Source organism: Oncorhynchus tshawytscha, linkage group LG05 (assembly GCF_018296145.1).
Source record: "Oncorhynchus tshawytscha isolate Ot180627B linkage group LG05, Otsh_v2.0, whole genome shotgun sequence".
In the NCBI taxonomy this organism is placed as follows: domain Eukaryota; kingdom Metazoa; phylum Chordata; class Actinopteri; order Salmoniformes; family Salmonidae; genus Oncorhynchus; species Oncorhynchus tshawytscha.
In genome coordinates, this window is record NC_056433.1 from 51,805,222 (window position 1) to 51,833,058 (window position 27,837).

General features: G+C 43.8%; 1 protein-coding gene across 1 annotated transcript; it reads right to left on the reverse strand.

Moving 5' to 3' along the window:
* LOC112250815 (cortexin-1-like) lies at positions 1-24,992 on the reverse strand. The gene is given in 3 exon segments (XM_024421270.2): positions 1-2,317; positions 2,320-3,501; positions 24,851-24,992. Coding segments are annotated over 2 exon segments (261 nt in total). The 5' UTR covers positions 2,395-3,501; positions 24,851-24,992; the 3' UTR covers positions 1-2,131.
* Positions 24,993-27,837: the final 2,845 nt, after the last annotated feature.

Here is a 27,837-nt window from a genome sequence, read left to right on the forward strand (position 1 = left end):
TAATGTGGTGAAATGCTTTATTGATTTTACGGAAGAGGAATACACTCCCACACTGGAAACACAAATTGAAGAAAAAAACATGTTTATTTCACAAAATTAAACCCTGCATTGCAAAAACAAAGCAGTTATGAAAAATATCTACTTATAAATCTTAAAACGCAAGCAAAGCTGTCTGCTCTGGGTTTAACAACGTTGAAGCTCATTTACTGCATTTTTATAGAATTTTTAAACTAAAATGCTATTTGGAGAACAGCAAAAACAAGTAAAAATGACCCCAGACATTATCACATTGGTTGCTGTAGCTTCATTCACATACAGTATACAATTAGCCGCTACACATTAACTCAGCGCTGGGTTGTTGTTCTTACAGTTTTACATTAATTCCCTGCAATTCTACACATTTCGCCATGTTAACATGATATCTGGGTGAGAGTGACTAACAAAATCAAATGGCTCCCCCTGGAGGTCAGGGTCCCTAGGCATGGTAATTCGGCCATGATAAGATAACTAGCAAGACTAATTTAGAAATCTAAAACATGTTAACTGACATGGGCTAATTGAGGGACAGATAACAAGTAAAACTGCTGAAGCACAACCAAGTTTAGAAATTGCACCTTGTGTATTCTACTATTCTAACTCAACAGTAAGTTGAGACCCCGAATGAGTTAAAAATAAATTAAATTCAAAAATATTGTAGCTATGGCTCTGAGTGAGAAATGCCTCTTGCATGTGTGTAGATCTTTGTTTTGGTCGTACTGTGTGAAGCGCATTGACTTAGTTCCAGCAAAGATGTTTGGAAATGCGAGATGTGCGGCAGCGAACATGGCGAGAAACCTCATGCGGTGGAAAAAGTGGATGTAATATTTTTCTGAATTTTCTGTTTTTCAGAGTACCGCCTGCAACTGAACACAGACATTTATAAGAGACGCGTTTCTTCCAAATCGAGACCAAAGAAAATATCGCCAAGTAGAGGCGAGTTGAAAAATTGCTGCCGCGCTTCGTATATGGAAGCATATCATGTTACGTTGTGTAGCTAGGCTAGCTCAAGCATCACAGACCAAAGACAAGATTGAGAGTGCTACAAATCAGAGAAAACACAGGAAATATTAGCAAAAGGAGACTCCGTCCAAACTTTAGTTGGAATACAAAAATAAAGCATTTCTGGTCTAAAAGTCGCAGTTGTAGAGTGCATGTTTTCACTAAGCTTGGCAAGGTGGTTAAAGCTAACAGGGCAACCAAACAACATGTATGTATGTGTACATATATATTATAGATATGGCTTTGTTTCAGTTATACCAACACAAAACACACTACTAATGTTCCTTTGAAGACAAATCACCAGTCTGGATTCTTAAAAGTGCGGATGCATCTCAACACAGTTGTAATATCTCAACCGAGTCGGAAATCTATGAGGGAAAAATACAATTGATCATTTGTCAGAGGACAATCAATATTAAAAAAAAAGGTCACGACTGTCAAATATACTGTAACAAATCATAAACTGGGAAGTACAGAAACAGGTGTGATGTGAATATTGAAAGCTCCTCTGATATAGCCTATACGTTTCATCTGGAAGGATCTTGTTTGAAATCCCATTGTGTTTGTAATGGCTTTGTCAGCACTCCCCTGCGTATTAGCCAATCTACAGGGACTAAAAGATGAGGAGGAAGTATTGTGAGGGGAATGCAGCAAATTAAGGCAGCAGTGCAGTACATACAACCCCTTCCTACCTCTGGCTCTGAGTTGCAAGTCTAGGTCTCAAATGGTCTAGTCTTGGTAACAGTCTGGGTCTCAAGCAATCCGGTGGTCTGGTTTTGGTGTGGGCCTTGATGGCAGCATATAGTCAAAACGGCTCATCTTTCCTCGGTCTCTGCAGCAGCATGTAGTCAAAGGTCTTGGTCTGGGTGTTGAGGGATCCGGTCTTGACAACTGTGGTCTCTGTTTCTACCGGAGGGCCAGTCAAACTGCCCCCTTTAGACACTACCGGGGTCGTTTTCATTAGGGCACACCGTAGCGAAACGTTGTGCAACGGAAAATGAAAACAACATTTTCTTTTTGGACAAGTTCGGGTAGTCCCTCCCTGTTTCAGTCCCCTTTCTTCCGTTTGGTGCCTAATGAACACGACCCAGGTCTAGACCAGGGCGTAGTCAAACTGCCCCCTCTCTACGCCCTCCTTGTGTTCGGTCCAGGAGGAGGATGGCATGCGGCTGTAGGGGTCCAGCAGGATGCGGAAGCAGCGCACCAGCAGGAAGACAAGGAAGAGCATGAGGAGCCCCACGAAGGCAAAGGCCGTCCTCTGCTCCGCGTCGCCCCCCACCAGAGCAGGGCTGCTGGGGGGCCCAGGGAGGGAGGGCCCAGGGGACAGCAGCAGCTCATAGTCCAGGGTGGGGACATCGCTCATCCTCCAAGCAGTCCGTCGGCAGAACTTACACACAGACTGGATGGTGGGGGGAGCGGGCAAGAGGTGGGCCACAGTTGGGGGTACAACCAGACAGACGGTTGGACAGACTGATGTGTTCTAGTCAGCCTTTGTTTATCCTTTGAGATGTTAGTCTCTTTGAGATGAAGTGTCTACTTCAAGAGAGATTTGGTCTTGATCCCTTCTGACAGGGTGATAGACAAACAGTATGATCAGACCTAGGATCTCTTCCCCTCACAGTGACCCAACCGTAGGCAGTAGAAGACGACAACAGCACGTGTTCATCATAACCCTGTCGTATCCATTCACACAGACAGCCGCCCGGACAAATAGGACATGACACTAGCACCTGCCAGAGTGAATAAACATAGCAGTACAACACAGGGAAGTGTAGTAGTACTCTCCAGTTCTCTCAATGGGGGCTAATAGTGTGCAGATGGGACCCTCGTACCCAGGTGTTGTCTGTAGTGGATGGTGATTGCATGAGCTGACAGCAGCATGTGCCTCATGATCAACAGGGCCAATAATATTTGTGAAAACAGTGTGTCATTTGGAGGGTTGCCTGTGTGTGTGTGTGTGTTTTTTTTTTAACAAGAGAGGCTTGAATGCTAATCAAATTACAGGGCGGTCAGTGGATCAATGACGCTGAATGTGAAAGCAACACGCAGCACTTCGGGCTAGCGTTAGATGCTAGCGTTAGATGCTAGCGTTAGATGAGAAATAAGCCTTTTTCTCCAGGGTAGGGACAGTGAGTGGGTTTGATAAGTAGAGCCTCTGTCTATAGCCTTGTGGGTGTCTAACAAGGTAACACTTTCACCATGCAGTCTTCCGATAGAGTGTGCACTTTTAGGATTGAAAACGCCTTTCAAATATAGGGTACAAGAGATTTTGTTAAGTTCTGTGTCCGTCTGTGAATGGATTTGCACAGTCACTGGTAGGGTATGACTGTGTGGAAGAAGAGGACCTCTGAAAGAAGGCTTGGTTCCTTCTGGTGTACCGAGCCAAGCCTTACTCCGGGTCTGTAACCCAACAGTAACTGCTTCTCCTCCGCGTGACTTCACAACTTCCTCCCCTCACACAACCTGAAAGCACATGGAAAACACAACAGTCATCATTCCCATTATCACAACTGACTAACATAATGTTGTATCCATTATTTATGATTGTTATGGGGCTTAAAATTATATGGTTAATGCTTGACCAAAGAACTTCGTTAGACCATATCCACGACAGATAACTTTAAAACCCTGCAAACTCCACTAAATACTCCCATTGTTATACTAGGGTCAATAAATAACAATTACATTCTGACATTTCCCAGCTGCTGTAGCGAGTGTTACACTGCTTGATTACAGTGGTATTAGAAGAGCATTAACCATAATGAATACACTCTTGTAAACGGTGATGTCGCAAATGTCACATTCGTACATCAGCGCACTGTTTCAGCTGTTTCAGCAGTCATGTGGAATCAAATGGTTTCTCATTAATTATATAAAATCACATCTCCAGGACAGATGGATCAGGTTTCAAATCAGAGGTACAGTACACCAGGCCATTACCAGACCATTCCCACAAACCCCTGCACAATGGCCCCATTCAGTGGAGAGAGGTAATTTGGCGCACAGAGAGGTTGGACAGAGCCAGGTTGGAGTACAGGTTTTTGGCATCTTCTACCTCTCCCCTAGCAAGCCGTCCTTGACAAGGTGCTTCACACATAACGCTGACACACTACTGTATCTAGAAAAAAAGTATGTGTCATTGTACATTGTCACCTGTGCTAATACTGGTCTACACTGTAGACTTGCTCTCTCACTTCCTCTCTCTCTCCTCTCGACCTCTGAGCCGGAGATGGTGTGCTATTCTATCAGTGTTATTCAATCACCAGCTCCCCAGTGGTCTCCACTCCTGACACACAGCTCCCTACTGACTCTGGATGGCTGCCTCACCAGCTGTAAGGACTGGCTACATGCATGTTACACACTGAGTATGATGGTCTTTCATTAAAGCACTAAAATTGAGAATAGGAGTGAGGGTACTTTAATATAAATTGAGAAGGGGCTAAATTTGATTGCGTGCGTGTGTAGTTGTTCATTTGGGAGGTGGGGGTCCCTTGTTCAGGGGTGCGCACATACATCTAAAATATAATTTTTCCCTATATAACATATTGGTCAATATTATCAGGCTGATTCAGCATAGAGGCTATTTATTTTACTAGGCAAGTCAGTTAAGAACAAATTGAAAATCTTATTTTCAATGCCTAGGAACAGTGGGTTAACTGCCTGTTCAGGGGCAGAACGACAGATTTGCACCTTGTCAGCTCGGGGATTCGAACTTGCAACCTTTCGGTTACTAGTCCAACGCTCTAACCACTAGGCTACCCTGCCTGCTATAAATAAATAGGCTGAGGGTTGCCCATCTGCATTTACCCTATTGGGCTCATCATTAGCTAGATCACTTATCTTGTTACTTGTTATAGTAACACTGATGACTTGAATGCCCACAAAAAAACGATCCACTGGCACTCAGCCAACCAGGGATCACGTACTGTGAATATAATCAGAGAGGAAGAGGCTAAGCAAGAGGGCTTACTCTGCCCAAAATCTGTGCACGAAAAATAAGACTAAAGTGAGGCATTTGGATGGGGGTTAATGAGTGTGGAATTTGGTCAACAAAAAAATGAATCGCTAATTTGCTATGTGAGACTTATTTGTTTGGATAAAAGTTTCATAACGGTTTGGTTGCTAGAATGCACTGGTGTGTTTTCCCGCGACTGCATTAAGAATGTTAGGCTACAATGACTGGGCTCGCATTTCTCTCCCCCTGTGCAGCACTCGCAATTTGAATGTGCCTCGAGAGGAATATAATTTTGTAGCATAGACTGCGACAGGCTGAACAATTGAATAAGTCAACTATTCCACTATGGGGTTCTCTGATTTTGCTGTTGATTCCTCGTGTTGTTGGTTGTGGAAAATTTAAATGTGGACACCAATTTTATTTATTTTTGTTCATTAAAATAACAAAAAGTACCGGGTCTCGGAAACGGCGGGACCCGTGTATGTGTGCGTGTTTGAGCTGGAAACCTTGCAAGGTGACGTCTCCCTCTGACTGTGGGAGATAGTGCTGCCCAGCAGTAGTGGTTCCCTCTCCACTGACCAGTGCCTGCCCAGCATGGCAAAGAGACCAGAGACAGATGGCAGCGCACCACAGGACACACACACAACTATTACATCACAACACAGTACAGGCATGCAGATCAGCCTGACTAGCTGTGAGACTGTCCATCTGCTGCTTCAGAGCCACACATGTCCCTCGGCATGGGGGTTCATCACACGTGCACATAAGCCAAACACACACATACACACAATTGAGGCATCTCAATTATTTCCTGACACAAGTCCAGAATAGAAAAAGGAAGTAGAGAAGTAGAAAGAGAAAGTAGTAAAGTAAGTAAAAAAGGCATAACAGACTGACTGCTGGCTGAGAATGTCCCCCCTTGGGGAATGACAACGGGACAGGAAGTACATCTCCCTGCAGTACCTGTGGCTCCTTGCTTTGTGCCTGTGGGTCTCTGTGTGTGACAGAGACAGAGTACTTATGAAACTGGCTGCTGTTCAATAGGCCCGAAATCACCCTGAGACAAACATTTAACTAATCACCTGTCACATGTTCCAGTGAGCAGACTCACCTCCACACAAACAGTGGCTATGGATTCAATCATAGGAAACTTTAACTGGAGTTGCACTGTTCTTTAAAAGGTCATTCCCTAACCCCCAAACTATTGATTTTACTTGGAATTGAACATTTGCAAGGTTACATTTTAAATTTGGTAAGTGTACAGAGAGACCTAGCACTATCCAAATATAAGTTTCTGATATCTAGTAGCTTTGTAAAATCCCAAACTCATTAGAACTGACCTTGATCTGTGTGCTAGAAAGAGGATATCACAAAGCTCTAACCACTCTCTCTTTCACTGAGGCGTTAAGGGAAATAATTGTTCTGTGGCTGTCAGTCAAAGTGTGTGTAGCCTTCTGTCACCCATGGTGGAACATCTCATCCAGGACAACACTCCTTGGTATCAGATGGATGCAGCAACTGCAACACTGGATTGGCCTGAGGCTGCAGGGGAAACTGCTGCTCTAAACTGTGCTGACCACCCCGTCTCCCATTCCATGTGCCAGAATGCTGCCGTTGGTGAGGACATTCTCACTTTTACTGTTAAGTAGAGGCTGCAAGTTTTACCAACATAATAAAATCTAGCACTCTGGCACCCTGTGAACCATGCCCCATTTTGTATTCTACATGAATCAAATGTAATGGAGTCCATTGCCCATGTTGTGTATGGCTGCTGTTCATAAAAGAATTTGTACATTGCTAGACATGATCGCCTTGTCAACCTGATAGCCAGCGAGGTGAAACAAGTAGTCTCACCAACAGCACACATGCATAAACATTCTTGTGTAAGTGGAAGCTGGTTTGATGATGTGTTGTCCTGTGGGCCAAATACACCAGATTTTGTTGTTGTGGGGGAAGGCCAGGGGGCAGAGCTCCTTCTGGAAGTGGGCTGCTCATTGGACAGCTACATGGTGCAGGCCTTTGCCTAGAAGCTGCTTAAATACCAGCTCCTCGTGGCGCTTGGACAGTCTTGGGTGTAGGTGCAAGCTGGTGGCTCTGATATTTGGTAGTCTCGGCCACATACACAGGCTTGCAGTGCGTGGCCTCCAGATTCTGGGCCTGAAAAAAAAACTAGGACAAAGCAATTGGCTAGGTACTGTTCTGTTTCAGCTGTTGTGGGCAGCCTAGCTGTTTGGAGGAGTTGCTTTCTGTACCCTTGAGTGCCATGCATACATGTTGGGATCAGTGGAAAACTGATTGGATTTGAAAAATTTATTATTGTGTACTTTTTACCCCTTTTTCTCCCCACCTGGTAGTTACAGTCTTGTTCCATCGCTGCAACTCCTGTATGGACTCAGGAGAGGCGAAGGTCGAGAGCCATGTGTCCTCAAACACGACCCTGCCAAGTCACACTGCTTGTTTAACCCGGAAGCCAGCCGTACCAATGTGTGAGGAAACACCGTCCAGCTGGCGACCGAAGTCAGCTTGCAGGCGCCCGGCCCACCACAAGAATTCGCTAGAGCGCGATGGGACATGGAAATCCCGGTCGACCAAACCCTCCCCGAACCCGGACGACGGTCCAATTGTGCGCTGCCTCTTGTGGTCCCCCCGGTCACGGCCGGCTGTGACACAGCCTGGGATCAAACCTGGGGCTGTAGTGACACCTCAAGCACAGTGCTTTAGACCGCTGCGCCACTCGAGAGGCCCCTTTCAACCAACTTTTAACCTAAATCCATGGTGAATTTTTGTTGATTAAACGTCTAATTGCTGTTAGTTGACAACTCAACCAAATGTAAATCAAAAATAGACGTTGGACTGACGTCTGTGTCCAGTGGGCTGAGTGTGTACAGTCACTCAGTGAGTGCAGTGTCAGTCAGTCAGTGGGAAGGAAGCAGGGAGATTGCTCCGCTTATTTTCTTCCTCGTTAGCCATCCCTCCAACCATCACCCTCCATCAGGCTCACCCGCCCGCTCCATTACTCCATGAGGACACTTCCTCTCAGCCCTGCTGCTGGAACGAGTCCTCTGAGAGGTGCAGAGGGGACACAGGCCTCATCACTCTTCATAGAACACACACACACACACACACACACACACCACCCCCCGGGTGCGCCTGCACACAACCATTGGTCACACCAATGGTGACAGAGCTCATCAGAGTAAATGAAGAAATAGATAAATGACATTCATTTACCTTACCAGCCCCCGCTCTGCCCTTTCCATGCTCTAAGTGTGCACACAGGCGCACACACACACACAACCTGCAGTAACGTGACAGGGCAATATCTTTTCATTAAGTCCAACACCATTACTGTATTATCAAGCCCCGTCGAACTGCAACCCCTAAATACATTCTTCACTTGGCTCAGCAGGAAGAGGGAAACAATAAAAGGCTTGATTTGTCATTATTTATGGCTAGTCTTGAGTCCTTTCTGTAATAGTAATTAAAGTTGACGAGACAGGGGGAGGGTACAGAAAGCGAGAGCAAAGTAAAGAGAAAAAATAAAGAGAGAAACAAAGGGAAAGATAAAGAGACAGGGTACAGAGAGCGAGTGAGAGAAAGAGTGAGTGACAGAGAGATAAAAAGAGAGATGGAGCCCCCTCCTGTAAAAATCCTAACGTCCTCCAGTCTCACAGGACTACAGGGAATTAAATAAACACTTTCCAATTCAGTGTTTGTAAAGATAAAAGTGGAATTGAGAAAAGGGTAGAGGAGTCAGTCAACAAACCTCAGGTTTTTTGCATAAAAAACATACGCTAATACTATACAGAAGAGGCCAGACTGTATGGTCCATGGGAGATCCTATTGATGCTATCCATCATGGAACTTATTAACGTGCTTCTTTGATTTGAGCCATGTCTAGATATACTAGTGTTTGTCCTCTGCCATTCATCACAGCATGAAGGGGACTCTAACTCTGACAGAAAAGCGGGTATAGCACCAGGTCACCTTGGGCTCCCAACAACAAAACCAACCAAATTTCAACCGCATCCAGGCCTCACAGCGCCAGTAACCACCAGTCTATATATAAAACACTACACCCTCACCCACCTCTGTTCAAGGGGACTTTAAGAGACAACACAAGACAAAAATTGGCAAAGTGGCATTTCCATTTACACTTAGGATTCCTCTCAGGTCATGGCCCTGGTCTCTCACGGACGCTGTACTTAATGACGCAGGCCGCCATTCAAAACACTGCTGTAATTGAGATCAAGTTAAGCAGATAAACATACAGCTGTTCCATCTTGAAGTGCCTGTTAAGCCCTGCCATCACCTTCTAGTCAGCCTGCCACTTTAATGAGAAGAGTACCAAACTCTTTTTTTGCAGTGTGTATGTTGAGGTGGTGGTGCCGGGGCATAAACAAAACAAAAAAACATTGTAGCGACTAAAAACTAAAGCGAGATGAATTGTATATTCATACATTCTCCAGGCATGTCAATTTACATATATAAAAATGTACTTTTCTCCCTTTCGCCACTCATACGTTTGAAGTATAGGCCATTCAGACCTGATGAAACTGTGTCCTTTGGAGATTAGGAATTGTCCATGGCTTCCCTGAAACACATTTATCACCGTGATGCATGACAGGCAGAGGGAGGACAAATCTGCTCTAGACAGGAGCACAAAGGCTCAGCGTTTCCTTTTACAAAGCCCACTCTTATCCCACTGACGCATCATGCAGAATATTTGAAGCACTGACGTGATCAGTCAGTTCAAATTCCTATTAGTGTTTGAATCAGTTATGAGACAAATGTATTAGAACGTGAACATATGCCCTGCTGGGCTGGTGTTGTGCTAGACAAAGGCTCACCTGGTAAGAGAGGAAAGCTGCACACTTCAACCTAGGATCCTCCTCTAGTTTAGAACGGCTGCTTCCACTCCAGGATGTTAGTGTAATTTTCCTGATTGTCTGAGCCGTCAGTGTGTGTGTCGCACCGCAGGGAGGCTGTGGGCTTCTATAAAAGAGCCCATGCTGCTGATGAGTAATATCAGTCTTCAGTGTCCCTCAATACTGACAGAGAAAACAGCCTCCTCTCAGAGGGTGGGATGTAGGCAGTACCCATTTAGAAATCTCTCATTGGTACAAACACATAGCCTACAGTACACACACACACACACACACTTTCGTGGGGTCCTTTCTCTCACTTCATTCTCAGTTTATATTTATCTACATTTCCCGGTGAAAAAGCAGAACAGGACTGTCTCAAAGAACAACAACACCAAGAAAAGACCATCAATGCAACCCTGTGTCCCTACGAGACTGCCAAGGTGAAGGGCAGCCTTAGAACAGCCACTCCCCCCACCAGTCACAGAGAATATCACTCAGTCTGGTCAAACCCACCTGAAAACACATCTTTAATTTACATCCCAAATCACACCATGAAATATTCAGCGAGACGAGGGCCATCCGAAGTGGCAGTGAGTGAGGCAGCGTCCGACAGGGCTCGCTCTGGCGGGGCCCCCAGCCACTCATCCCAGACCCCCCACTGTCAGCCGAACTGCCAAACGTGTGTAAGGAACTGAGACCCCACTGAGAAAGAGGTGGACGGAGGCAGGGAGAGATAGGAAGAGCGGAATGCTAATCCCTGTGATTCATGTCTGTATTCATGGAGAAACGCGCACGATAGTCAGCCAGGCAGACGAACATCAATCAGAGGGATCTGGGAGGGAGCGGGTGGCAGGAATATGGAGATGTCAGCAGTCCCAAAGTCAGAGGACAGCACTTTCCTCTGTTCTGAGTATTCTGACTGTCCCCACAGCGGACCATCGGGGCCCGTGCCAGATCACGGAACATCAACGCATTACATTACACGCTCCAAAGAGCACCAAGGCAAAGAGTCAGCAAAGTCAAAACTTGACTGAAAATGTACAAAAGGTCAGAAAGGTTAGAGAAACTTTTTAGGATACAATACATTTCAGTCTGTGAAGACATACTGACAGATTGGGACCGGATAGTCCACGCCCTCTTTTCTGATCTCTGGCCACAATGTTAAGTCTGTCTTTTAGATTAAATGAAAGGGCAGTTGAGAACTAAAAACACAGATTCTCCAGTCAAGCTGATAGCTGGGCTCCACATATACAGGATATGCTGACTGTCCAGATCCCATTCACATTCGAAGGTATAAATTGAGCCCTGAAGAATGGATTAAGCAATAAAGAGTTTGTCCCCACAAAGACATGGATGCATGACGTTGGTAAAGTCAGAGTCAGTAAAACTGATCGCTGGGCTAGGGGGAAATCCTCAAGCCTCAGAATCATATCTATCAAAGAAAAGCAGACCTAACACATTTAGAGAAGAAAGGGAGAGCTTAACAGAAGAACCCTTAACAGTCAGCAGATTCTAGTCCAAGTAGGCAGTTGGCCACCACACAAAGACAGGTTTAATACTGGAGGTCTGGCTCGGTGTGGGAGGCTAAAGGGCTATCTTTAATAGTGCTCCACACTCTCAGATGAAGAGAGTAGATCATAAAACCCGGCCCAGTGTCAATTATCAAATGGCTCCAGAATATAGGGACGATGAATATTTGAAGAGAGATCTTCGGCAGGAAATCAAACCGAGGAGGATGGTAATACAATGCAACACAATTCAGAGGAGGCCCTTAGGTCTCTCACAAACAGCACAGATTTCCTAAGCTCAAATCGCTCTGACTCCAGGTGTCGAGGAGGCAATAGATGTCCGTTCTGTATGCACAGCGGTGATAGCCCATTGCTCTTCCCTGTGTGTGTGTGTGTGTGGCTGTCAGCCCTGCTGTAACATCGACTGGGCTGTAGTGGAGCGGGTCAAAAGTTTGAAGTTCTTTGGTGTCCACATCACCCACAAACTATCATGGTCCAAACATAACAAGACTGTCGTGAAGAGGGCACAACAAAACCTTTTCCCCCCTCAGGAGACTGAAAAGATTTGGCATGGGTCCTCAGATCCTCAAAAAGGTACTACAGCTGCACCATCGAGAGCATCCTGACCGGATGCATCACCTCCTGGTATGGCAACTGCTTGGCATCTGACAGTAATGACTCTACAGAGGGAAGTGCGTACGGCCCAGTACATCACTGGGGCCAAGCTTCCTGCCATCCAGGACCTATATAATAGGCGGTGTCAGAGGAAAGCCCATAAAATTGTCAGAGACTCCAGTCACCAAAGTTATAGACTGTTCCCTGCTACCGTACGGCAAGCGGTACCGGAGCACCTAGTCTAGGTCCAAAAGGCTCCTCACAGCTTCTACCTCCAAGCCATAAGACTGCCGAACAATTAATCAAATCGCCACTGGACTATTTACATTGACCCCCCCTCCTCCTGTACACTGCTGCTACTCAGTGTTTATTATCTATGCATAGTCACTTCACCCATACCTACAAGGAACAAACTACTTCAACTAACCTGTACCCCCGCACACTGACTCGGTACCGGTACCCCCTGTATATAGCCTCGTTATTGTGCTACTGTTTATTATTATTTTTTACTTTAGTCTATTTGGTAAATATTTTCTTAACTCTTCTTGAACTGCACTGTTGGTTAAGGGCCTGTAAGTAAGCATTTCACGCTAAGTTCTACACTTGTTGTAGTCGGCACATGTGACAAATAAAGTTTGATTTGAACCAATAACACACAAAAAAATCTAAATCAAATCAAATGTATTTGTCACATACACATGGTTAGCAGATGTTAATGCGAGTGTAGCGAAATGCTTGTGCTTCTAGTTCCGACAATGCAGTAATAACCAACAAGTAATCTAACTAACAATTCCAAAACTACTACCTTATAGACACAAGTGTAAGGGGATAAAGAATATGTACATAAAGATATATGAATGAGTGATGGTACAGAGCAGCATAGGCAAGATACAGTAGATGGTATCGAGTACAGTATATACATATGAGATGAGTATGTAAACAGAGTGGCATAGTTAAAGTGGCTAGTGATACATGTATTACATAAGGATACAGTCGATGATATAGAGTACAGTATATACGTATGCATATGAGATGAATAATGTAGGGTAAGTAACATTATATAAGGTAGCATTGTTTAAAGTGGCTAGTGATATATTTACATCATTTCTCATCAATTCCCATTATTAAAGTGGCTGGAGTTGAGTCAGTGTCAGTGTGTTGGCAGCAGCCACTCAATGTTGTGGTGGCTGTTTAACAGTCTGATGGCCTTGAGATAGAAGCTGTTTTTCAGTCTCTCGGTCCCAGCTTTGATGCACCTGTACTGACCTCGCCTTCTGGATGATAGCGGGGTGAACAGGCAGTGGCTCGGGTGGTTGATGTCCTTGATGATCTTTATGGCCTTCCTGTAACATCGGGTGGTGTAGGTGTCCTGGAGGGCAGGTAGTTTGCCCCCGGTGATGCGTTGTGCAGACCTCACTACCCTCTGGAGAGCCTTACGGTTGAGGGCGGAGCAGTTGCCGTACCAGGCGGTGATACAGCCCGCCAGGATGCTCTCGATTGTGCATCTGTAGAAGTTTGTGAGTGCTTTTGGTGACAAGCCGAATTTCTTCAGCCTCCTGAGGTTGAAGAGGCGCTGCTGTCTGTGATGTGTATGCCGAAGAACTTAAAACTTGCTACCCTCTCCACTACTGTTCCATCGATGTGGATAGGGGGGTGTTCCCTCTGCTGTTTCCTGAAGTCCACAATCATCTCCTTAGTTTTGTTGATGTCGAGTGTGAGGTTATTTTCCTGACACCACACTCCGAGGGCCCTCACCTCCTCCCTGTAGGCCGTCTCGTCGTTATTGGTAATCAAGCCTACCACTGTTGTGTCGTCCGCAAACTTGATGATTGAGTTGGAGGCGTGCGTGGCCACGCAGTCGTGGGTGAACAGGGAGTACAGGAGAGGGCTCAGAACGCACCCTTGTGGGGCCCGTGTTGAGGATCAGCGGGGAGGAGATGTTGTTGCCTACCCTCACCACCTGGGGGCGGCCCGTCAGGAAGTCCAGTACCCAGTTGCACAGGGCGGGGTCGAGACCCAGGGTCTCGAGCTTGATGACGAGCTTGGAGGGTACTATGGTGTTGAATGCCGAGCTGTAGTCGATGAACAGCATTCTCACATAGGTATTCCTCTTGTCCAGATGGGTTAGGGCAGTGTGCAGTGTGGTTGAGATTGCATCGTCTGTGGACCTATTTGGGCGGTAAGCAAATTGGAGTGGGTCTAGGGTGTCAGGTAGGGTGGAGGTGATATGGTCCTTGACTAGTCTCTCAAAGCACTTCATGATGACGGAAGTGAGTGCTACGGGGCGGTAGTCGTTTAGCTCAGTTACCTTAGCTTTCTTGGGAACAGGAACAATGGTGGCCCTCTTGAAGCATGTGGGAACAGCAGACTGGTATAGGGATTGATTGAATATGTCCGTAAACACACCGGCCAGCTGTACTGCGCATGCTCTGAGGGCGCGGCTGGGGATGCCGTCTGGGCCTGCAGCCTTGCGAGGGTTAACACGTTTAAATGTCTTACTCACCTCGGCTGCAGTGAAGGAGAGACCGCATGTTTTCGTTGCAGGCCGTGTCAGTGGCACTGTATTGTCCTCAAAGCGGGCAAAAAAGTTAGTTAGTCTGCCTGGGAGCAAGACATCCTGGTCCGTGACTGGGCTGGATTTCTTCCTGTAGTCCGTGATTGACTGTAGACCCTGCCACATGCCTCTTGTGTCTGAGCCGTTGAATTGAGATTCTACTTTGTCTCTGTACTGATGCTTAGCTTGTTTGATAGCCTTGCGGAGGGAATAGCTGCACTGTTTGTATTCGGTCATGTTACCAGACACCTTGCCCTGATTAAAAGCAGTGGTTCGCGCTTTCAGTTTCACACGAATGCTGCCATCAATCCACGGTTTCTGGTTAGGGAATGTTTTAATCGTTGCTATGGGAATGACATCTTCAACGCACGTTCTAATGAACTCGCACACCGAATCAGCGTATTCGTCAATATTGTTATCTGACGCAATACGAAACATATCCCAGTCCACGTGATGGAAGCAGTCTTGGAGTGTGGAGTCAGCTTGGTCGGACCAGCGTTGGACAGACCTCAGCGTGGGAGCCTCTTGTTTTAGTTTCTGTCTGTAGGCAGGGATCAACAAAATGGGGTCGTGGTCAGCTTTTCCGAAAGGGGGGCGGGGCAGGGCCTTATATGCGTCGCGGAAGTTAGAGTAACAATGATCCAAGGTCTTAGATGGAGGACAATATAAAAGATAAGCAGCTGCTCCTGGTGTTTCCTATTAACATCCGTTATGAACCAGGCAAAGAGCAGGACATAATGAGGATCAAATGAAACATGTAGTCCACACCGGTGGTCCGCAGACTGCAGGGGGTCCACGGAAATATACACACACACACTACCAGTCAAAAGTTTGGACACCCCTACTCATTCAAGGGTTTGTCTTTCTTTTTTACTATTTTCTACATTGTAGAATAGAGAAGACATCAAAACAATGAAATAACATAAGGGATCATGTAGTAACCCCCCAAAAGTTCAACAAATCAAAATATAAATGTTAGATTCTTTAAAGTAGCCATCCTTTGCCTTGATGATAGCTTTGCACACTCATGGCATTCTCTCAACCAGCTTTGCCTGGAATGCTTTTCCTTCGCGCTGCGGTCCAACTCATCCCAAACCACCTCAATTGGGTTGTGGTCGGGTAATTGTAGAGGCCAGGTCATATTTTGAGTGTATTTTTAATTTAACCGGCTAAACAAGTACTCTTAGTGAAAATGTGTTTAGACTTAGCCTAGAAATGTATTTCAGAGTTTACAAAATAATGAAAAACTATTGACCAAATCTATTCATTTTAAAATGTTGATTATGTCTCCTTGCCATTATCATTCACCTGATAAGACAAAACATGTAAAAAAAAGAGGAGGGGGTCCCTGGGTAAGAAAAGGTTGAAGATCACTGATTTATTCTGATTGGCAGTTTTACATTTTGGCGTTGACTGCGTCTAACCAAGCACACACACCTAATAGTTAAGGAGGTGGGTTATTTTTAATGCACCATTGGGGGTTAGAATAGAAATATCAAAAACAAATATGCAATTTTAAAAAAATTTTTTTATCCTGCTAATGTAGCCCTCGCTTGTTTGACTTCTTTACACTAATTGTATGGGTTGGGAGCAAGGCCCCAGGGTTCAAGAAGCACACTTTCCACTGTGCTCAGGACACTTTCGGTATTGCAGTTTAGCTGAAGTCGAGCCAGGCTAAAAAGACAATTTCATTTTCACCCTCGTGCCAAAAAAAATATCCATAGCATTATTCAAGTAATTGTCTTGAAGGCAATTTATTTTCCATCACAGCCAAAGATATTAACTCGCACTGCTCCAGAGCACTACTGCACAGGCATTATCGTCTCTGTAAAGCAGATGGCAACCACCACGAAACGGCGTACGATTACGTTGGATACGGTCTACAATTCATGTACTACCAAAGATAAGAACCAGAAGGGAAGTGGGACATATTTTACCTTTGACGTTTGTGAACAGAGAATCTTGACCGGTTTTGTACCCCCGGCAAGGCACCAGTGCCAACTGCCATCTTCTACAAACTACTTTGTGATCTACCGCTTTTACAATAATCATCGTCCTCTATAGAGGGACATTTGACTGGGAAATCGCGGTTGGAACTGAACTGAAGACAATTGAGTGCACTCACACCATTTGCATGTCTCAAAATCGGTTTACACGTTGTCAAGGAAGGCAGTCACATGTGTTGCAAAGCAGAGGATCACTGGAGGAAGCTAAGCTGTTAGCATCACACAGACACCTGTTACACTTCCAGTATTCTTCCTTCAGTAAATATTACAAATGTTTTCCCCTTGCTTATTCGATGACATTGCTTAGATACCAGTCTCCTTTCAAACCAAAATAGACTGTATGCACATCATACATAGGAACTGTTACACAAACACACTCACTGTCATACAATTTCATGGCACTTTGGTATTTGGTCCACCTCATATAGGAGGCTGCAGGTTATTCCATGGTTCACCTTGATTTGTTTGAAAAATGTATTTTCTGTGAGTGCACTCACTGTTCCCGATCAGTCAAGCTTCATTATATTCTTGTTAGATGATGTATGGCAGAAATATGGCCTCTGAGAGTAGCATGGCTGGACATTGGAATTCAGATGAAGTGTTTTCACTGTAGCTTCTGATGGGATTATACCCTGTGTTTAAAATCAAAAATAGATCCCTCTAACTACTATTATCTCATCAGGCTCATGACATGAGTGATATTAAATCATGTTTGATCACCTTGACACAAAACAATGATATATCGTTTTGTTATGGTCCAAGAAAGCATACAAATGCCTTTTCACATAATGAAAAAAAAAACTAAATAATCTTAAAAGCAATGTAAACAATTGCACAGTAGTATCATAAATCATAACTGACAGTAACATTTTTTTGCTGAATAATATTGTGCCAAAACAGTATTCCCAATATTCTGCTTCAGTCAGAGCATTCAACGGAAACATTTTATTGCTGCACTTTGGCAAAGGTACTATAATTAGCTAATTCCCAGCTAGCACATATCGTTCTGAGAACCATATGTTTCTTAGAGATTGGTGAGAATGTGGTCGTTCTATGATTATTTTAGCATACAACACCCTGTTAATTCAGGTCTATTAACCGCTGATCACGTCTCAGTCCGAGGCATGTAACACTTAGCATGCCATGTTTGTTTACATGTAACCGAAGTGAAATGGCTAGCGAGTTAGCGGTGGTGCGCGCTAATAGCGTTTCAATCGGTGACGTCACTCACTTTGAGACCTTGAAGTAGTGGTTCCACTTGCTCTGCAAGGGCCGCAGCTTTTGTGGAGCGATGTAACAATGCTTCGTGGGCGACTGTTGTCTGTGTGCAGAGGGTCCCTGGTTCGAGCCCGGGTATGGGCGATGGGACGTACTAAAGTTATATTGTTAAATTGATGCCGTTGACCCGGCCGCGCCCACTAATTGACCACTCCTGATATTAATGAGTGCTTGTTTCCTTTGAAATGGGGTCTGTTTGAATAGACTAAAATGAACAGCTTTGTATGTGTAAACAAACATGGCATGCCTCGGACTGAGGCGTGGTCAGCAGTTAATAGACCTGAGGCTGAATTAACAGCGTGGAATGATGAGACTGAGAAAAGTTAGTGTTCAGTATCAGTTCTCTTTTGTTTATTTTTTTGTCTAAATCAATCATCAAGTATACATTACAACTGCATTGTAGTGTTAAATTTTTTTCACATTCCATATTGGGTATCAAAATAAAGGTCTCAAATTCAAAAAGCCAACTCCATACATCTACACATTCACATTTTACCTTTCACTAATAGTCAAATGAATATAACCTGAGGCTATTCAATCAGTGTAGCATTCAGCATATACCAACAAAAGCTATTTGGAATGTCAAACCATGAAGTTGTACCAGAAAAGGCTACATCACATTATATAGAGCTCACTGTACTAGCAGTGTCAATTCCCATAATGCTACAAATCACTGGAGCCCTGTGCTAAACAATGTTAAAAACATTACATTCTAAACTATCAATATTCAAGCTCACAATTGCTGAAACCCAATAGCATAGAGCTAGCTAGTGCTTAGCAAAGCTACATTTGGTTAGAATAAAGTTAGCGAACTGTTAAATGCTATTTTGAATGCTAATACAAACACATTCTATCGACACACTGCATATGTACAAATATTACCTGAAGTAAACAGAGCCTTTGTTCATAGAAAAGAAAACAAATAGGAGCAAAAAACATTGTTGAAAAAGTCAAACATTTCAGACACCATCTTGTTGCCTTTGCTTGCATGTAAACCATTAGCAACCATTGCTTAACGAGGAAAATACAAACCAGTTAACCCAATTAAAACTCCCTTCAAACATCTCCAAAATCTTGGACTATGTAGTTAACCATGATGTCTCAATATTTCAGGACTCATATTGTACTTTACACATTTACATTCCTGAATGATGAGAGAAAGTTAGTGTTCAGTATCAGGCATTTTCCAAGACTGAAGAAACATCCAAGACCTCACGATCCCACTAACACTCCCCATTGACATCACAGCTCCCACTAGTGGTGGTAACCATATACATTACCTTCAATGCAAATACCTGGGAGACCTAGAAAATTAAAGGGATGGTGCCATAAAATAAATAAATAAAACGTCAAAACTGTGTGCGTAACACACTCCCTGACAAAAAGAAAATTGCTCCTGACATTTAACCCTTACTTACATGTCATTGGTATGTATAAGTGCTTCACTTTAAATTATTTCCTATTAATACGGTAAGGCACTAGTGTGGGGTAGGGTAGTGTTTGGTAAGACTGTGGAATGTCATACGTTGGAATTCCCCAGACTGTCATAGGTGGCACCCCAAAAACCTCTCGTGTTTGATTGCGGTGTGTGGCTGGAAGGATGGCTGACCTAGCGTGTGCTAAGAAGCATCTGTGCAGGCCTTCTCTCACGTGTGGGCCTCCTAGCCTGTCCAGCCTGCATCAACCTGGGGGGGTTTACTAGGAGTCTTTCCTCTTGCACAGGTATTCTTCGTCCATATCCATCTCTGTGTCTGACCGTGCTGGTTCAGTGGGTAAGTATTCCTCTTCTTGTTCTCCTCCTTCCGACTCTTCTGGTCTTTGGATTTCTCTTGCAGGTGCAATAACTCTGGTAGGTACAGCGTCGTGTGGGTCCTACACGTGCTGGGTTCCTCGGAGTATCATAGATTGTCTGTTCTTTGCCATTTTCTTACAGGTATTATCAGCCAGGCATGTGCTCCTGTGCTTTTGTCATCCGAGTCTTGTATCATTGTTTTGGGTCAGCTCTTCCTTTTCTCTCTAGGTGGGTTTGTCTGTGCAGGCGTCGGCGGTAAGTCTGCAGGTAAGTCGTTGACTAGGTGCAGGAGATTGCGGTGGAAGATACAGGTCTTGTTCCCACCCATCTTTGGACAGAGTTTGTACACTGGATTGTAACTCAATTGCTCTTTAACTACATATATTGTCTTTTCCCAGTATGACCTCAACTTTCCAGGTCCACCTCTCTCACTTAGGTTTCGTACAAGGACTGTAGCCGGTGTGCGTTCTCAGTATCTGAAGTAGGGCCCTATCGAATATTTCAGCCGAGTTGCCCTGAGGGTGATAGGGAGATGTCCTTGAGTGAACCACTCCAGTCATTTGCTGCAGTGTTTTGAAGAACTTGTTTTCAAACTCTCAACTTTGATCGTGGTGTAACTGGGAGTGGTATCCGAACCTTGGGATCAAGTCATTGAATATCATTTCAGCTACTGTTCTTCCGGATTTGTTCTTGGTCGGATACGCTTGTGCGAATCTTGTGAAATGATTGATGACTACCTGGATGTAATCAAATCCACCTTTGCTGGCCTTCAGATGCACGTAGTCGATAGAGACTAGCTCTAGTGGTGAAATGGTGGTTGATATTGCCAGTTGGTGCTCGTACATGTGTGACTGGCTTCTTTTGTCTGATACAGCGCCAATGTCTTCCAACATGAACCATGTCATCATTAACACGTGGTTTCAAGACCATTTGCTTGTACAGGCCTGGTAAGACTAGCTCATGACTTTGACTGGTTCTCCGGGACAGGAGACCATTGTCAATGCGTAGTTTTCCCCATTCATGCATCAGTTTCTTGGTAGCAAGCAAGCCCCTTGTCAGAGGCATCAGCGTGGTGCATGAAGGCAAGTCAAAGTTGAGGCAGGCTAAGACAGGCGGACTGGCTAACGTGTCGATCAGTCTCCCAAGGGTGCTTTAGTCCATTCCACTGGAGAACTTTGACTTCACCCACTTCAAGCTGGGCACTGTGGGTGGGTCGTCTTGTGACGAAAGGTTTGGCCCAACCTACCGTCTCTCACTTTCATTGCTTGTTATTTTGATTACATGCCTCAGTAATGCTTTATCTGATAGGGTAATAAGAGAGGAGGGGTCTTAATTCTGCCACGACCCCATTTTGATATCAGGCGGCTTCACCTAGTTTGGGAACGGCTGCTCTAGTGTCATGAGACTAACCAGGAACAGCACCTGTATTGACAGGTCTGGATCACCGTTGCCCGGCGGTCCATCCTTACATCGACGTGCTGCTCTTTTCTCCTAAGTGAGACCGAAACAAATGTTTCAGCTCAGCAACAATCCTTTCATTCTTATTTATTAGCATGTCTTTAAAGTTCTGGTTTGATGATGCAGAAGACGCCTGTGATGATTTCAGCTTTACTGTGTTTTAATGTTAACCCCTCTTATTTGTTTACATATGCTGTTGTAACTAATGTCAGAAGTGTTGTCACCTATTTGACCCCCCACCACCACATCTTGTGCTGCAGATATGGTAGGTCTCTGATGGCGACCATGCCATCAGCAGTGAGGTGTGCTGCATGGTCTGTGCTCAGGATTTTAGACAAGCTGCTAAGTTCCTTTACAGTAGGTGGTCTGTCTGGTGTGGGTGTGGCAGGTGTTACTTAACTCCTTCAGTGTATTCTGCCTAGCTCCTTATAACTGGTCAAAATCCACTGATACTCAGACTCTTGTATTTCAGTATCAGCAGTAGCTACATTAGCGGATATATCTGGTCACTGGACTACCTTCACATCATGGACTACCTTCACAACCTCATCAATAGCATCCTTTATAAAACAGTAACTGAGCCATACCCCTATCCTGTAGCTCAAGCAGGGTCTTGCAACACATGAATTCACACACTGTCAAAACAACCTTCCTCATTAGACTTGTTTAGCTTAGCTGGGTCTAGCTCTGCTACCACATCAAGACTTTCAACTGGAAAACTTAAATGAGATGCCAGTGTAGGCAACCTTTTCTTAATGGCCCAGACCCTTTTTGTCATTGGACATGATGCACGCTTCCAAACACTTAAGGTACATAGTGCTGCACTCCTCTCGGTCAGGATCCCCTTTCATGAGTCGCCCACTTGTAGCCCTCTCGCTCTGGTCAAGCGTCATGCTGTCTCTGGTTCATAAATCTATGGATCAGCTACCTCCAGCAGGTGGCGCCAATCCCAGACGAGCCTGAAAATCTGTTACACGACTCGGACAGACGTGGTCAGCAGAGACTTGAATCAACAGGGTGGAAAGATGAGAGGTTAGTAGTTTTCAGTAGCAGGCATTCTCCAAGATTTTTTAAATGTCGTTTTGTTTGTATCTTTCGGTTCGGTTTGTCAAGTACACATTACAACTGCATTGTAGTATTAAGTATTTTCACATTCCATATTGGGTATCAAAATAAGTCTCAAATTCAAAAAGCCAACTCCATACATCTACACATTCACATTTTACCTTTCACTTATAGTCAAATGAATCGTGCAGATAACCTGAGGCTAATAAATCAGTATAGTATTCAGCTATTTCATGTAAAACAATCCAATTGTACCATAAAAGGCTACATTACATTATATAGAGAGCACAGTACTAGCAGTGTCAAATCCCATAAAGCTACAAATGACTGGAGGCCTGTGCTAAACAATGCTAGAAACATTACATTCTAAATCATCAACACGTGAGCTAACAATAGCTGAAACCCAATAGCCTAGAGCTAGCTAGTGCTTAGCAAATCTAAATTCAGGTAACATAAAGTTAGCAAACTGTTAAATGCTATTTTCTTAACAATAAACACTTTCAACACATTCTATCGTCACATTGCATATGTACATATTACCTGAAGTAAACTGTGACTTTGTTCATAGAAAATAAATCAAATAGCAAGATTGTTTGCAAAAGTACAAACAGTTTGGATGCCATCTTGTTCCCTTTGCTTACATGTAAAACCATTACCAACCTAGCATACCTCCATTACCTATAATGGGGAAAATACCATTTTTTTCACTCGGTTGAAACTCCTTTCAATTACCTTCAAACATCAAACTCATGGACTATGTAGTTAAGCATGCCATCTTAATATTTTGTGAGTCATATTGTACTTATGCACATTACATACCTGAATTAACAGGGTTGAATGATGAGTCGGAAAAAAGTTAGCAGTGTTCACTATCAGGCATTCTCCAAGATAGAAGAAACATCCAAGACCTCACGATCCCACTAACGCTCCCCATTGTCACAGCTCCCCCTAGTGGTGGTAACCATATACATTACCTTCAACGCAAATGCCTGGGAGACCGAGAAAATTAAACAAGGGGTGGCTCCATAAAAATGAAATAAAGACAAAAATATGACCATAAATATTTGTGTGTGTCACACTAGCTTCATCCTGGTGGCACAGTGGACAGAAGATAATAGGTTTGAATCTCACTGATGCCATGTCACAATACAAAATAAGAGTTTGCATGATTAATGTCTAAGGAAATTAATTTCCATGTGTCCTATCTGTGCTTGGAGTTTTAAAAAATTTAACCAAAAATAAGCTAGCAGGATTATTAAAAGTCTCATTGAAACAATAAGTAAATTCCCTTTTCAGAGCGTTAATAAGATCTCCCAGGAAAACTTTCAAGGAACCAGAGTAAAACGTTCTCAGAACCTCCCTGCAACCTAAAAATACATGTTCCCAGAAAAGGACACATTTTCAAATCTGTTATCTGAAGTTTTTACCATTCAGGAAAAGTATGGCTTTGTTCCCACAACCAATGTGAAACCAAAAACATACATTCCCACAACTTCCAAGGAACCAAATGTACTAGCTGGGTTATGTCTTAGCATTTGTTGAATTTATATATTCTGTAGTCAACTATATACACTATTGAGAAAGACATTGAGGCAACTCAGCAGAACATACTTTATGTTTGCATTAGTTTGGTAGAGCTAAACAGCTGACTATATGGCTGCGAACTCTACACACCTGTAAAATACTGATCAAATATAGATTTTTTATCTGTAAAATGTTTTGTACTCTTTTACAATACAGGGACACTTATTGACAGGGGCCTCAATTGGGTATGGCAAGGTGTGGCGGTCGCCATAACCTAGCTCAACACCAACAATTTAAAATAGGCTACTAAAATGATTCAAATCCAGTTTAAAGGCAAATGCAGTTTAGCGGTATTGCTACTGACTTTAGGACCATGCGGACTCCTGAGAGCAGGAGGTTAGGCTCGTTCAATGGATGCAGCCGCAAGGAACAGCACTTTTTTTTTTCTCAAAACAGTGCAAAGGTAAAATTGGCTGTAATACAGATGTAGGATTAGTTTGCTACAGCAGGAAAATAATCATGCAGAAACAGGAAATGTGAATTATAATTAAACAATTTCGTTAGGGAAAATCAAGTTTGAAATTACAAACTTTACAAGCCTTTCTAAAACTCAATTACATTACAAGTTTGCATTTCCTGCTTTGCAGGAATATTCTCCAAAACAAAATTAAGATCCTACATCTGTAGATGGCTTTGGCTAGGTAACTACCGTTTGGTTTACAATGACATAAAACTAAACTCGAGTTTTAATCATGGTGCTGTGCTAGTGCGTAGCAGCTAATTCTTGTATGACATGTTTGTAGAATGGTAAATCCCCTATTTGACTGAGGCGAACGAAGCTACAGTAACAAGGTGATAATGGCTGGAGTCAATTTTGCTTGTTTTTTGCAGTTCTCCAAATTGCATTTTAATTTTTAAATTGTGAAAAAATGCAATAAATGAGCTTCAATTTGACAACACCAGACCGCAGGTTTAGCTGAAATGACGCCCATGCTTATTGACATGCAATGTATTTAAAAGCCCCTGTGCCTTACATATATTTTCCACATTACTACAGTATTTCCAAAGTCACTTCGAAAACGCAGATTGACATAACTACTTTCACATGCGCCTCAAAACCTATGACAGCCTATCAAAAACAGTCACGTCTAATGTTTTTCAAAACTGTAGGCTAATAGTGTTAACAAACCTGAGTTCTTGAGAGGTGACAAGTCTTTATCCTTTACAAGAGTCCGGTTTGGTCCAACTTCGTGCGCTGTGATGTTCGCTCGTCCCAAAAGCATGTGTGCTCTTGCGCTTTGCTGCCTGGGGACGACTATATGATATGAGGGCTGTTTTTGCGCGAGACTCTTAAAGCACCCCACCCACTTCCCTTTCTGGAGACAGTCATCCAATCAGGAAAAAATACAACATCACATAACACAGTAACACAAATGATAGTAGCCTACTGTAATATTATTTGTGTCATACCTTTTGTACATTATTAATGTATACAAGTGTGAGGACAATGCATGTTTTTCATTCCCATGGGGCACACAAATGCCATCATCCTCATTCCTTTGACACCTCATAAGGCTTCAAGATAGTGTGGTGAAATTCAGGGACTTAACCCTTACCCCTTTTAGGGTCTAAAATATGAATGTTAATCCAGCCCTCTATTTTTAGGGCTCCCCCATCAGTCATTGTGTAATTTCAACACTGCATGCATCATACTGCCCTATAAAACTGATGGGACTCCATACCTCCCACCTGTCTACTGTCTACTCACCTTTGACTCTGTTCATCTGCCCTCTGCCACATGGCAGCCCAAAGCTCATTCTGATATTAACCCCTAGTCCTCCAGACTATTCATTTTATTTTTGTCTAGCCCTTATCCCCAAATGTTCCTTATAAATCTCTAAATCTGATAATACTGAATGAGTAGCCTGCTAGTGTGCTGAGTTGAGTTTCTACTATGTTTGTTGGGCTCTGACTGGACCATAAGATGAGCGAGAGTATCAGTTATAGTGAAGTCAATACTCATCTACAGTCTCTGCTGTGTCTCTGCCAGATCTCACCACCACCCCTGTTCCTCTTTCACCTCCAAACATGCCTCCTCCAGCCTGACCATCCATCCTTTCCCCTCTCTGCTTCTCCATCCATCCATCCTCCCTCCATCCCCAGTCCCAGGACCTTTCTCCCAGGCTTCGGTCCATGGGAGGTGGCAGCTGGCCCAACTGTGCCACCTGCTGCCATCCTCTGGTCACTGCCAGGCTTCAGCAGTGCAAGCCAAAGTGCTTAGCCAATGCCCCCTCTGATGGATCAGATGAGCGAGGTGAGGGCAGAGCCACAGAGTCGTTACAGACGGGTCCTGTATTCCGGACGCCCACGATTAGATTTACTACAGCACTACTCCTGCTTGCAACCTTCCACCATTTGGCTGGCAAAAGGACCCAATCTGTTTTTTTTTGGTTTCGTTTCCATGATCAACTTTGTTCCCTAAATTACAAGCACAGTCAGTTTAACTTCAATGGATGCCAAATAATTTCAGAACAATGTCAAGTATTCCCTGTTTGTTCATTTCTGAGGAGAGCTATGTTAGCCAACACGCTATTCTGTTCAAACCTTTGACAAACCTAACTGGATACACACAAATGACCAGGTTGTTAATTCTGATCAAACCAATTTTCTTTTGGAGCCAAAGGTGGCTTCCCTACTGTGCTAAAAATGTCCCTGACAAACACACCTCATTAAACTTTAGAGCCGGCCAAAGACTTTGCGCCATTTGCTGAAGATGCGGTGCTTTGTTGTTTTTCCTCACAAGCAACATCACTTCTTTCTTTGTTTAAATGTAGAATGAAACATTGAAAAAACCAGATCAATTAAAGCCCAGTACTTATGAAAACTAGTGTGTGTTCACGTATTCTGAGGTTTAGGGCAAGTTTTCACTTATAAGCCACATATAAACTGCGTAATGGGGACATGCAGAGTCCAGGTATTTCAACTAACAGACAAAAGAAATGACTTCTTCTAAGTATCCTGTAAAAGCAAGGCGGTTTGCCCTGACAACTCAAACAAGGAGCTCATACAATTTACCCCTGTTCATATAGACTGGTTTAGGTGTCGTATTATGTACACATTTACAGGACGTGACAGAAGAGAGATACATTTAAAGGCTTTTTTCGTTGAGCTTGATAACTCTCCACTCCCCCAAATCCAACATCACATACAGCCTAATCTCTTCCTAGCCAAACACTTGGCTGTATGTGGATTACCACAACAATAAGCACCAACTGAACGGACGCCGTCTTCAAAGTGTTAAAACCACGTGTCAATGTCAGCATGACCATAAGGAATCATACAGTAATGCATCCACAGTCCTTCAGTGGACTACTGTAATGTGTCTTTCCTTGTGTATGTTCCTCAGTGCACCGTGTGTTTTTCAGTGTGTGTGTGTGTGGTTTGCCCAGCCGAGGTGACAGTGACCTCCCTCACTGACTGGATCGAGGCGCAGCTGCGCTTTACTCAGGATACCATTCAACCATCACTCGGTGGCAGTGGGACTCAACACAAAAGGACAAGAAAGGTTTGCGGGGAAAAATGGTCATACTTCTAGCAACATCATGAATCTAAAGAGATTGACATTACTCTGAACAATAGTGCAAACCCCAGACCCCCACCCAGTACTAGTAATGATGATAATGTACAGTCGTGGCCAAAAGTTGAGTATGACACATATTAATATCCACAAAGTTTGCTGCTTCAGTGTCTTTAGATATTTTTGTCAGATGTTACTATGGAATACTAAAGTATAATTACAAGCATTTCATAAATGTCAAAGGCTTTTATTGACTTACATGAAGTTGATGCAAAAAGTCAACATCTGTAGTGTTGACCCTTCTTTTTCAAGACCTCTGCAATCTGCCCTGGCATGCTGTCAATTAACTTCTGGGCCACTTCCTGACTGATGGCAGCCCATTCTTGCATAATCAATGCTTGGAGTTTGTCAGAATTTGTGGGGTTTTGTTTGTCCACCAGGGGAGTGACAGATATAGGGAAGATAATCAAGGAGGTGATGGAGTCCAGGTGAGTGTCATGAGGCGCTGGTGTGCAAGAGGATGGTGACAGGTGTGCGGGATAATCAGCAGCTTGATGACCTTGACATGATTGACCAGGCTTGATATGATTGACATTTCC